Below are 12,373 nucleotides of genomic sequence, written 5' to 3'. Positions count from 1 at the left end.
GGCTGGAGCAGTGTCTTTGATCTCTACATACCTGCTGCAGCCCAGGTGACAACACCCAGCACATCTGTGCAGCCCAGGTGACAACACCCAGGACACCTGCTGCAGCCCAGGTGACAACACCCAGCACACCTGCTACAGCCCAGGTGACAACACCCAGGACACCTGCTGCAGCCTACGTGACAACACCCAGCACACCTGCTACAGCCCAGGTGACAACACCCAGGACACCTGCTGCAGCCCAGGTGGCAGACGCCCAGGACACCTGCTGCAGCCCAGGTGACAACACCCAGGACACCTGCTGCAGCCCACGTGACAACACCCAGGACACCTGCTGCAGCCCAGGTGACAACACCCAGGACACCTGCTGCAGCCCAGGTGGCAGACGCCCAGCACACCTGCTGCAGCCTACGTGACAACACCCAGGACACCTGCTGCAGCCCAGGTGACAACACCCAGGACACCTGCTGCAGCCCAGGTGACAACACCCAGGACACCTGCTGCAGCCCAGGTGACAACACCCAGGATACCTGCTGTAGCCCAGGTGACAACACCCAGCACACCTGCTGCAGCCCAGGTGACACGTGCTCAAGACACCTGCTGCAGTCCAGGTGACAACACCCAGGACACCTGCTATAGCCCAGGTGACAGACGCCCAGCACACCTGCTGCAGCTCAGGTGATACGTGCTCAAGACACCTGCTGCAGTCCAGGTGACACCCAGCACACTTGCTGCAGCCCAGGTGGCAGACACTCAACACACCTGCTGCAGCCCAGGTGACAGACGGTCAACACCCCAGTGACTCCTTTCGAAAGTGTACATCTCCATCGGTGATAACTTTCTTTTAAGGAATGGCCTACAGCATTTCTGCACATCTGCTGGGCGTGCGAGAAGAACTACTCCGATTTCCCCGCACACTGTGCAGCTCAGAGCTCGTCTCTGTGGTGGATTCTCCCACCAGGATGTGTGGCTGCCATGTGCCTCTGTCTCCTCACGCTTCCCTGGGTCCCATCGGCCTGCCCTGCCTACTCTCCGCTGCTCAACCCCGGCCATTTTCAAGTGCACGTCCTGGACTCTCCACGACTCTTCCTCTGCCTTGCTGCTCTCCGCTTCTGCAGCTCTGCAGTCCCTGAGGCAGGAGCCAAGTCAGAGCTTCCTGTTTTCTGTGACTCTAGGTCCTGCTTTGTGCCAGGTATTCGCTCAATGAGTATTTGCTGAGTGGATCAGCTTATTAACACCATGGAGAGCAGTCTCGCTGTGTCAGAAACCTTTCCTGTAACTCAGCCACAGTATCTGTTTGGGCTGCGCTCCGGAAACCCAGAACACACTCAGTAAGGATTAAAAAAAAGATTTGTGGAAGTGCTTTTTCTGAGACTATGAAAGAGTAGTGTTAAAAATAGAAGTCACGCCGGCGCTGTGGCTCAATGGGCTAATCCTCCACTTAGCGGCACCGGCACACTGGGTTCTAGTCCCGGTCGGGCACCGGAGTCTGTCCCGGTTGCCCCTCTTCCAGGCCAGCTCTCTGCTGTGGCCCGGGAGTGCAGTGGAGGATGGCCCAAGTGCTTGGGCCCTGCACCCCATGGGAGACCAGGAGAAGAACCTGGCTCCTCCTTCAGATCAGCACGGTGTGCTGGCCACAGCAGCCATTGGAGGGTGAACCTACGGCAAAGGAAGACCTTTCTCTCCCTCTCTCTCTCTCACTGTCCACTCTGCCTGTAAAAAAAAAAAAAAAAAAAAAAAAAAAAAAAAAAAAAAAAAAAGTCACAGGTTTTGGTCACTGTGGTCAAACCCACCTGACTCAAAACCAGATTTTGAACTGGCAAGTTCTGGCTGCTAATGGGGCATTTGGAAAAAAACTTAACTGGGACATTGGAAGGAGGGCAGCACCTCCACGTCCACAAGCCTGGGAGGGCCAGACCGCATTCGGCCACGGCAGAGTGCGACGCTGAATCCTCCTGCGCTGCACCCCAAACAGCACCCAAGAGGCACCTCAGTCTGCCTTTGAACAAAACCTACGTGTGTGACTGAGTGGTGGGGACACACGCAGCCCCTGTGCCAGATTTGGAAACACAGCAGAGCAAGAAACAGGATGCCTAGAAGTCAGAAGTTCAGAGAAATGCTGGCTAACCTCTGTGACTCGTATGTCTCAAATGTCGCATGGGACACAGGAGGGTATTCAAAATGTTTACAGAAAATGGAATTAAAAGGTAAGCATATTTTGGTGTAAAAATTTGAGGGGCCGGTGCAGTGGTGTAGAGGGAAAAGCTGCCGTCTGGGGTGCCAGCATCCCATAAGGGCGCTGGTTCGAGCCCTGGCTGCTCCACTTCTGATCCAGCTCCCTGCTAGGGTGTCTGTGAAAGCACTGGAAAATGGTCCAAGTGCTTGGGCCCCTTCCCCCTTGTGGTCTGAGACCCAGATGGAGTTCCAGGCTGCTGGCTTAGGTCTGGCCCAGCTAGGTCATTGTGGCCATTTGGGGAATGAACCAGCAGATGGAAGATCTCCCTCTGTCTCTTCTCTTTAATTCTGCCTTTCAAGTAAATACATAAATCTTTAAAAAATTCTGAAGTCTATAGTTTTTCTCCCATAACATGTAGTTTTAATGAATTCAAGGATTTATTTATTTACTTGAAAGAGTTACACACAGAGAGAAGGAGAGGTGGAGTCGGGGGGAGCGTCTTCCATCCACTTCACTCCCCAGATGGCCGCAGTGGCTGGAGCTGTGCCAACCTGAAGCCAGGAGCCAGGAGCTTCTTCTGGGTCTCCCACACGGTGCAGGGATCCAAGCACTTGAGCCATCTTCTACTGCTTTTTCAGGCCATAGCAGAGAGCTGGATCAGAAGTGGAGCAGCCAGGACACAAACTGGCACCCACATGGGATGCTGGCACTGCAGGCGGCGGTTTTACCCACTATGCCACAGTGCCGGCTCCTCATGAATGTTTTGAGGGCTGCTTGCACGCATGGATTTTAGAAATTTTTGCGCCAAAATGACCTTTTCATTCCATTTTCCATGAACTTTTTGAAGGAAAAAAGAATTGTTGTCTGCCTGGCCTCCCATTTAACTGTGTTTCTCCTGGCCACCCTCTTCAGAAAGCTCTAAAGCAGTCCTGGGTGGGGGGAGCAGTGAGTTCTGTCAGGAGGCCTGGGTGGTCATTTTCTGGGACTTCATTCTGCAGTAAAATCTCTGTTCTCCGCTCTCACGGAAAACCCGGGATGTGCTGGTCAGTGAGATACCTGGTTGATGGCCGCCCACACAGCAGAGGGTTCGGCTGGGCCTGACTTGGCTCAGCTCTGGAGACGCAGCACTGAGCTTTCTGGACGTCCCAGGATGACTGTTTCTAAAAAGCAACTTCTGGATGCGCGACTGCGATTGGGAAGGCAAGAGAGGGGTTCGGGTGGTAACTTTGAGGGGTTTTTTCTTCTTCCTATGGGTTTTCAAATCCAGATTACTGACTAGGACCAGTTTGCTGCAGGCACGGGGAGACCTGTGGTCCAGCTGCTCGGAGAGGACGTTGAGCACCCGACAAAGGGGAGCGTCACGTGACCCTGGCGTGACACGGATGGACACTCATGGCACTGGGCAGGGATGCTGCCGTCCTGTTGGTCAGCAGCTCTGAGGGGCTCAGGGCCAGGGAGGGAGTATCACTTACTGACGTCTAGTTGGTTCACTCATTCAGTGAAAACAGATGCCGAGGGAGGCAAACCCTGCACAGCACCGCCAGGGCAGCTGGTGAGTGGCAGGACAAGTCGCCATCGCTTCAGCTCCCCTTCACTGAGGCCGAGGTGCACCCTGTGGGCTCCAGAGAGCACTTCCCACACTGCTGTTATCCTCAAGAGGTCTGCTTGTCCCTGCAGGGAGCAGAGGACGGCTGTGGTCCTTAGCCTTGGTGTTGCCCCCACGGGGCTTACAGGCCTCTGAAAAAGCTTCCATTCAGCAAGCACCTGCCATGTGCCAGGTGTGCCAAACACCCACGATCACGGCGCACGTGCCAAGTGCATGGCTCTAGAGCTGCCCTCCAGGGGGGACAGCCGCAGCTCTGACCAGTGACTATGCTGTCCAGAGACAGGCTGGTGGGTGTGCTCTTGTGGCAGGCGTCACAGCTTCCTGGGGCCAGCACTAAGGTGCAGCAGGTTAAGCCGGCAGCACCGGTGTCCCACATGGGCACCCGTTCAAATCCAGGCTGCTCCACTTCTGATCCAGGCCCCTGCTAACACACCTGGGAAAGCAGCGGAAGGTGGTCCCAGTGCTTGGGCCCCTGCACCGACGTGGGAGACCCAGATGAGGCTCCTGGCTTTGTGGCCATTTGGGGAGTGAACCAGCGCATGGAAGATCGATCACTTGTGCACATGCCCTCTGCCCCCTTCCGTCCCTCTGCCTCTCAAGTAAGCAAATAAAACTTAAAAGACACAATCCTCGCCCTTAACCACCAAATACAACTGAATGCGTCCGTACAAACCCCTCTCCCTGCGTTCAGACATCTGCAGAAACCGAGGCTGGCGGGCGTCTGGCCGGCACTCACCTGTTATCTTGCAGCCGTAGACCTCAAACCGCATGGAGATGCCGGTTTCCCAGGTCAGGGGCTTGATGCGAACAAACCGCGTTATCAGTGGTTTGGGGAAAATGCCAAACACCACATCGGTGGGGTTGGAGTTCCCCTGGAAGATCTGTGTGGGGAAGGAAGGGCTCTTGTTAACCTCTGGGCTCATACTTAGACACAGCCAGAGATGCCGGTGAGATCATCTGCCACTTCAGCTTGTCTATCAAGATGGGGCTGGCACTGATAACGTGGGTGATGGTCAGGAATGGGATCCAGAGTACCCGGTGTGGACTGTCCTCATTGTCCGCTCAGTTGTTGGGCGGCCAGAGCCTTGAGAACATGGATTAGACGCCCCTGTGGTATCTACAAAGGCGGGGAATCACTACATCCATCGGCGGTCCCCGCACAGCTCCCGTTTGCTCCCCCAGGAGAGCGCAGGTCAGGGAAGGGTTTGGCTGAGTGGACACCTGCACCGTGCTCCCAGCTACAGTGCCAGGCGAGCAGCGTTCTCTGCTTTGACTCCCTCCTTTGACCTAAGGTCTCATTCTCAACACTCACAACTGACCCTAGTCTGTCTCAGTTACTGGCATGGCCACCTTCCAGTGCTCAGAGCCCAGCCAAGTTACAAACGGCCTTTAACTGGGCCTCCGCTTTGCTGGGCTCCCAGCTGGAAAACAACTCATTTCATTCAGAGAACTCGGAGGCATGTCCGGTCGTGAATCTGGTTCCTGCCTACGAGCAGGGACCACTCTGCTGGGTGTGGGGCTGCAGCACGTCCTGAGGGGGATGCCGGCCACTGTGGGCACACGGCCCGCCCCAGGCGGAAGTGGAATCTCCACGTTCTGGGGCTTTACCGCAGCCCTGGGTAGGGGGCCGGTGTTGAGCGACAGCTCTCAGTGCTGTGTGCGCTGTCAGACCCTCCGGCTGTCAGGAGATCTCTGGCTGTCCCTCCAACACCCTGAGAACAATGTCACAGACAGGGAATGGCCCAGAGGGCCAGGCCTAGTTCTCTCCATGCTTTCTTGGTCTCTTGTGTGTAGGTACATTGTTAGTATTTGTGGTTTTTTTGTTTGAAACTAAGGTGTGTCTTTAAAAATCTCCCAAACAAGAATCAGTCATGTGGTCTGGTGTCAACATTTGCTCACTTAATCTACGTGTAAGGGTGAACAGGCTCCATGCCCACCAGGTGCAGGCAGTGGCCTTGGACTACCTGTCGCCCACAGAGTGGCTGCCCCTGCACCTGCTCACACTTTGCCTGTCCTAAGCCAGGGTCCCAGGGAATGAGCAGGTCCTCTCCCTCCATGCAGAGGGCTTTTCTAGGTCCCAGAGACAGTGCCCTGTTTACCGGCCTCTCCCCAAAGCTTAATTTCAGATCCCCTGGGTTTTTCTGCTATGCTTATCAATTTCTTTTGTTTTTCTTGGCTCCAGAAATGGCTTTTAATCCAGGGGAAACAATGAGAATGAATCATCAGAAACACTTTGATTAGCAAATCAGGACAAGTAGAACTTCCAATAAGCAGGCTGAGTAAAGCCCTCAGTTCTGAGTGACAGACAGGGTGGGGCACAGGGGCCTGTATGGCCAGTGCTGCCCTCCGCCCAGCTGAGAGCAGTAAGGAGGCCACATGGTGACCCTGGGCCTGTGAAATGTCCAGCACCACAGCCGAGTGCATCTGTAAATCAGTTTGTATGCCCCCAGAGAGCAGCAGGGAAGCTGATTTTAAAAACAGCCTCCGGCAGAGGAGGAGACAGACTCCGTGAATGGGATGGAAGAAATGAGGGGGAAACAGACAACCGCAGCTCTGGGCTCAGAGAATGGCACGGACCCCACAGAGGCACGTTCCGAGAAGCCCTGGGGACTCCTGACTCCACATACTGTGGCCACCCGACTCTTGTCGCCACCGTGGGCTCTCCTGTCATCCATAGCCGCTCCTGGCTCTGCCACCCGCCATGGTCCCTCATGGCTCCGCAACCTGCTGTGGCCCCTCCTAACACCCACAGCTGCTCCTGGCTCTACCATCCGCCATGGTCCCTCATGGCTCCGCTACCTGCTGCGGCCCCTCCTAACACCCACAGCTGCTCCTGGCTCTGCCACCCGCCATGGCCCCTTGCGGCTCTGCCACCCATGGTGGCTGGCATTGACTTTTTCTGGAAACATCTGAGTAATTTCTTGCCTTCTAGATGGAGAACACGAGTCCCCTTGGTCAGATTTAAGCCTCTAATTGCAGTTCTCACTTCACACAGGAAGTGCCCACAAGGCCACGCACAGCATGGCCAGGTGGACGGGGCGGCCACACTCACCAGGGCTTTATTCGCTTCCTTCAGGGTGATCCAGTCCTCCCCATTGGAGCTGACGTCTACCCTGTAGGTCTTCACGAAGTACCTCTTCTTGGTCTCCTTGGAAATGGCGCCCTGTGTCCCCACAGCTGTGACAAAGCGCAGGAGGCCCAGGTCCACCTGCAAGACAGACACACGTGGTCATCGCCACCCCAGGACACGGAGCCCAGGGGACGTGTCCTCCAGGGCCACCCTCCCTCTGCCTGGGACCAGCAGGCCCGATTCCGCCACGGCCTCTCGTCCTGCTGTTTCCGTCTGGAGAAAGGCAGGTGGGATTTGGCGGCCAAAGGCCAGCGTGAGGTGCTCCTGCTTCATTCCCGTTCCCGTTCACGTCGCGCGGTTAAACTCGCTTTCCAGGCAGCCCTCAGACACAGCCCGTGGGAGGTGGCATCAGCATGTGAGTTCACTTTGGTGTAAACATGTTTTAGGAACCGCGCGCAGAGGGGTCTTCAGAAAGATCACGGAAAACGTGTGCTACAAAAAACTGTGCGCAAGTTTCAGAAGTTTCTGTGCTGAAGTAGACATTTTTTATTCTGTCGCCCGTGAACCTTCTGAAGTGCGCTCCCACACAGCGTTTTACATGCGGAGAAACAAGAACGGGATCTCAGGCACTGGGTACAGCAGAGGCTGGACCAGAGCCCTTGTCTGATCCTGTCCTGTGTCCCCCTTGAACGTCCAGTACTAGTGTGAACACCAGGAGAGCTGCTCAGAGACCTGCGACCTGTGACCTGTGACCTGGCCCGGCGTGGGGAGAGCAGGACCAAGGGAGCATTTTGGCTTCATGTAGGGCTTCTTCCTCCCCCACATCACCCTGCCGCCTGTGGGTCAGCTTAAGGGCAGGTGGATCACGCAGCTCCTCCCAGGGCGTCTCCCCTGCCCGGACACTGCCCCACCCCACGCCTGTGCACAGAGGGCATCCTAGTAGCCACAGCTGGAGTGACCAGACTCCCCCAGAGGCCTGCGATGGCTTCAGGGGCTCCTGCAGCCTTGGGACGTGTGTGGGGAGGGACCCGGCTAAGCCCCTGGCGCCAAGGTCCTAGGCCCGGTTGTGCCACCACCTCTGGGCTTCCAGGCCCCCCTCATCTGCAGAGTGAGGGGATGCCCCTGCCTAGTCCCAACTTGCACAATTCTGTCACACATCCCATCCGTGTTTCCATCATTAACACCAAGGGTAAGATTAAGTCAAACTCTGCTAGTTTCTACGTATCAGAACCACGTTTGGTCTCCTCCCGTCTGTACACCTGATTCACCCTGTCAAGCTTTGCCTCTGCTAACTGCATGTCCCGGGTTATAGGGGACTTTGAAGACCCCAAGCTCAGGCTCATGGTGAGCGGTTCTGCAGCACCCAGAAAGCAAGCCCGATCTGACGGCAGCTCTGCAAGGCTTTTCTCATGAAGCCACAGATGCCCCCTTCCCAGAAAACAGTGGCAAAGCCAAGCAAAACACAAACCGCCCCCTCCCCAGCTCCCGGGCCCTGTTTCCTGGCTGCTCCACAACCACGGTGCTCGGTTAGGCACAGCCTGCAGAGCCCGACTGCTCAGCCACTGCCTGCTGCTCCTGCAGACCCCAAGGCGGGGCTTCACGGATTTGCCAAGAGGGACAGCCAGGAAGGCAGCTCAGAGGGGCCGCTCCCGCAAGGCCAGGCAGCTGGAGGGACAGTGAACCACTGCATCTCCCCTCCCTGAACTTAAAGGTGGCGCCCACCCTCTGGGTGGTTTTTCCAGACTCGAGGGGAAAAGGAACAGAGCATGGATAGAAAGGAACTTTTCAGGACAGTCATGGTGGATGTTTCAGGTTTCAGTTTATCGAGCGCCTGTGCTGACTACACTCTGCATCTCTTTCCAAAGCAAGCCATGGTCCTCTGTCTGAGGGTTTGTTTTGCAAGGGGCTTGTCAGAGGAGCACACAAAAATACAAGACATCCAATACGAGTTTGGGGTAAAGAAAAAGAACCCCACACTTAAAACACTGCAAGTGTGTCCCACACTGCCAAGGGGCCCACATCTGATGGGGTGCTGTGCACACAGGTGGCAGCCCTGCACCTCGCTGTGTGCTGACAGGTGCGACAGGTGTGTGTGGCTGGACGCCATGGCACTGAGATGCAGAGAGGACAGCCGCTCTGGCATGACGCCGCGTCTTCTGTGGGGCTGGGCCACACATCCGCCTCGCGGCTACAGAGCCTTGAAGTCTTCAGGCCCCGGGGAGCAGGAAGTGAGCTCTTCCGGCAGCCGGCACACGGCCCTCGGTGGGAAATGACTGAATTCCCAGTGTGCGTGCTGTCCAGGCCGATCTGAGCTATCCCCAGACCTCACTCCCTGCCTGGCCCTTTCCTGTTTCTTCTGATTGTGTTTGTTTAGGGGTAAGACGTCGTTACTAGATAGGAAAGAAATTACCCGGTGGTCAAATACATGAACCCTGCGCAAAGACAGAGCTGAGCTGAGAGGAAGGAGCGGCAGGAACGGGCCGAGCCCAAGCCAGGAAACACCCATGGCCCTGACACCGGGCTTTCCTTCCCCAACGGCTGAGAAATGCATTAGCAGCCCCTCCCCCAGCGCAGAGCCCCCTCGCTGCGCTTTAACTCTGCACACTCTCACGCACCACGCTGACGCCCGACAGTCCAATGCGTGTTTCTCCCTAACGTCAGTGCGTCTAGGTCCAATGGGGTTGGGTCAGACGCTCACCAAACGATATGGCCGAGACCTGAACCTCTGCAGTTAGAACCGGAGGGCAGCAGGTGGGGGTCTGGGCCAGCGGTCAAGATGGCGGTTCAGACCCCCGAGCTCACATCAGAGGGCTGGGTCTGGCTCAGTCCCAGCTCTGGCTCCTGGCTCCAGCTTCTTGCCCATGGGCAAGGACTTGAATTCCGGCCACCCACGGGTGAGGCTTTGGTTGAGTTCTTGGCTGAATGCTTCAGCCTGGCCCAGCCCTGGCTCTATACGATGTCAACAACATTGTGGAGAATGGAATTAAAAGAAGTTTAATTAGGTACAGCAACGCTGAAGTCCACGCAAAGTGGATCTTCAGGAGGTCCAGAGGGTGCATGTTATGAAGAACTGGATTTCAAGTGCTTTCTTTTTGGGCACCAAAATAGGCTTACTTTCATCTCCATTTATTTTCATGAGCTTGTGAATTCTGCCTGGATAGCACCCACAGAAGGGATCCTGCCTACCACCCTCGCTGACAGACACAAATGCCGATGCTGGCCGCAGCCTCTCCCTGCGTCAAAGCAAGGACCGTGTCTCCCAGCCTAGGGAGAAGCCATCGGGAACGAGAAGACCTTTGCCTGTGCCTGGCGTGGGTGTGGACCCTGCTCCTGATTCACTCTGTGTAACACAGCCACAGGAACAGCCCACAGGCCTGCACACGCACAGGCACGCAGCAACAGCCCACACAGGCACACGGGAACAGCCCACAGGCCTGCACACGCAGAGAGAGGCACGCAGCAACAGCCCACACAGGCACACGGGAACAGCCCACAGGCCTGCACACACACAGAGGCACGCAGCAACAGCCCACACAGGCACACGGGAACAGCCCACAGGCCTGCACACGCACAGGCACACAGCAACAGCCCACACAGGCATACAGGAACAGCCCACAGGCCTGCACACGCACAGAGGCACGCAGCAACAGCCCACACAGGCACACGGGAACAGTGCCCAGGCCTGCACATGCACAGAGGCACACAGAAACAGCCCATAATGCTGGCACACACCACTCCATGCACCTGCACACACCAACAGCTCACACGCAGGCACATACACCATTCCACACATCTGCACACGGCAACAGCCCCCACACAGGAACAGCCCACATGCTGGCACACACACCATTCCATGCACCTGCACACAGGAGCAGCCCACACACATGTCCCTTTTGGCCACAGCACTGTCTTCAGTGTGACAGAAAACACACCCCCAGATGGAGAGCAGCAGGGCCAGGCTTTGGTGCCACGGGAGCTGACAAAGCCATGGTCTGGGTGCCCATGGCTCATCATGCCTTTGCCACTGCAGGTGGAACAGCAGCACACAGCCTCTGAGCCAGGACGGGAACACGGCTGCTCCCTGGAAGGATCCAGAGGCAGCTACCACTGACATGGCGCGGACACTGAGTCTGTCTTGCTCCATACAACGCTGCCCACTGAGCCAGGCCCAGCCAGGGAGCGTGGCCCAGCTTCAACCACTCCGATGGTAGACCAGCACAAACTGGAAAAACAGAGCCCATGGAACCGAGGGCTGACGGGGAACAGGAAAATGCTCTGTGTGGGCAGGAGCACGCCAGAGCTTCTCTGGGCGTCTCTGGTGCCTCACAGGGCAGCTTAGTTCATGCACAGGGAGTGGCTGTCTCACCTCTGCAGCCAGGCTCAGGCTGACAGAGCTGGAGCTGTGGCTGTCCGGGATGCTCCAGGCTCCACGGGTTTGTTCACAGCACTGCTCCCTGAACTCCTTAGGGCCTGGCCACCCTGAGCTCCCAGCGCTGTCCTCTCTCCAGTGAGTAACAGCGTTCTCTCTCCACGTGCAGGTGACTGGACCGGCTGCTATCAGCACAAAGTCCATTGCACCGGTGTGTGCTGAGGCTTCAATGGCTCCAACCCCGTCTCGGTTCTCACAGCGATCACACAACAAGGCCTTATGCACAAAGTCAGGTGTGCTCCACACCCTGTCTCGGTTCTCACAACGATCACACAGGAAGGCCTTATGCACAAAGTCAGGTGTGTGCCTCCCTGAGGCCGCACAGCCCTGTCTCAGCCAGGACAGTGGCCAGGGTGGATCCCTGCACACCAGGTTGGCCCCCAGGTCAGACTTTAAAACCCTAATTATCAGACAGGAAATTAAGAAATTTTCTAGCAAACAATAACAAAATCCGATACATACTCTTTCTGGAAATTCCTTTGACTAATTCTGGGGCCACCGAACCACTTGGGGTTACTCTGATGTCTATCAGCTCAAACTCAACACTTGCACCTGGAGAGCAGACTTGCTGATGTGGGGATGCTGTGAGAATACAACACGGTGGTGAGGGGTGATTTTTAGCGAAAGATAATAAAGAATATTTTTAATCTAGAGAGCAAGAAGCATCTCACCATTTCATCTCCTCCTCTGAATTCCCTCAACTAATCCTGTCTTCACAGTTAAATTAAGGGAAACCTTTCTCCTGGGTGGACACAGACCATTGGAACGTGTGCTGGTAATGGAGCCGCCCCACGTGAATGAACGGAGCTGTGTTCCAGAGTGGAGCCAGCAGGTCAGAGGAACACAGACCCAGCCGTCACAGCACAGGGAAGGTCGGGGAAGGCAGCTGCTCTCACGGCCCCACTCCTGTGGCAGAGAACACAGGGTCGGGCAGCACAGGTGAGCCCCAGTGAAGGGCCGGCCGGGTCCCCGCAGGTGGAAGGAGGCGGTGCTGGGAGGAGCTCCTCCATGACTGGTCCACAGCGCTGACTCTCTCACATTCACTGTTCTGCTTTCTCAACCAGAAGTAGCCAGGTAAGAAATCTCTTGTTCCGA

At 56.3% G+C, this 12,373-nt stretch overlaps 1 protein-coding gene across 1 annotated transcript in view; it reads right to left on the bottom strand.

Moving 5' to 3' along the window:
• Nucleotides 1–12,373, bottom strand: part of NRP1 (neuropilin 1) — a 109,456-nt gene that overhangs the window by 22,205 nt on the left and 74,878 nt on the right. Inside the window, exons 7-8 of the mRNA XM_051833422.3 lie at nt 6,832–6,987; nt 4,516–4,660 (exon numbers count right to left, since the gene is read on the bottom strand). Coding sequence (XP_051689382.3) covers nt 4,516–4,660; nt 6,832–6,987 — 301 coding nt within the window. The remainder of the gene's footprint in view (nt 1–4,515; nt 4,661–6,831; nt 6,988–12,373) is intronic.

The sequence above is a fragment of the Oryctolagus cuniculus genome, chromosome 13 (genome assembly GCF_051225735.1).
Source record: "Oryctolagus cuniculus isolate XC-2025 breed Fujian yellow rabbit chromosome 13, ASM5122573v1, whole genome shotgun sequence".
NCBI classification, from domain to species: Eukaryota; Metazoa; Chordata; class Mammalia; order Lagomorpha; family Leporidae; genus Oryctolagus; species Oryctolagus cuniculus.
The sequence above is the reverse complement of the archived record's forward strand: the minus strand, read 5'-3'. Positions and strand labels throughout refer to the sequence as shown.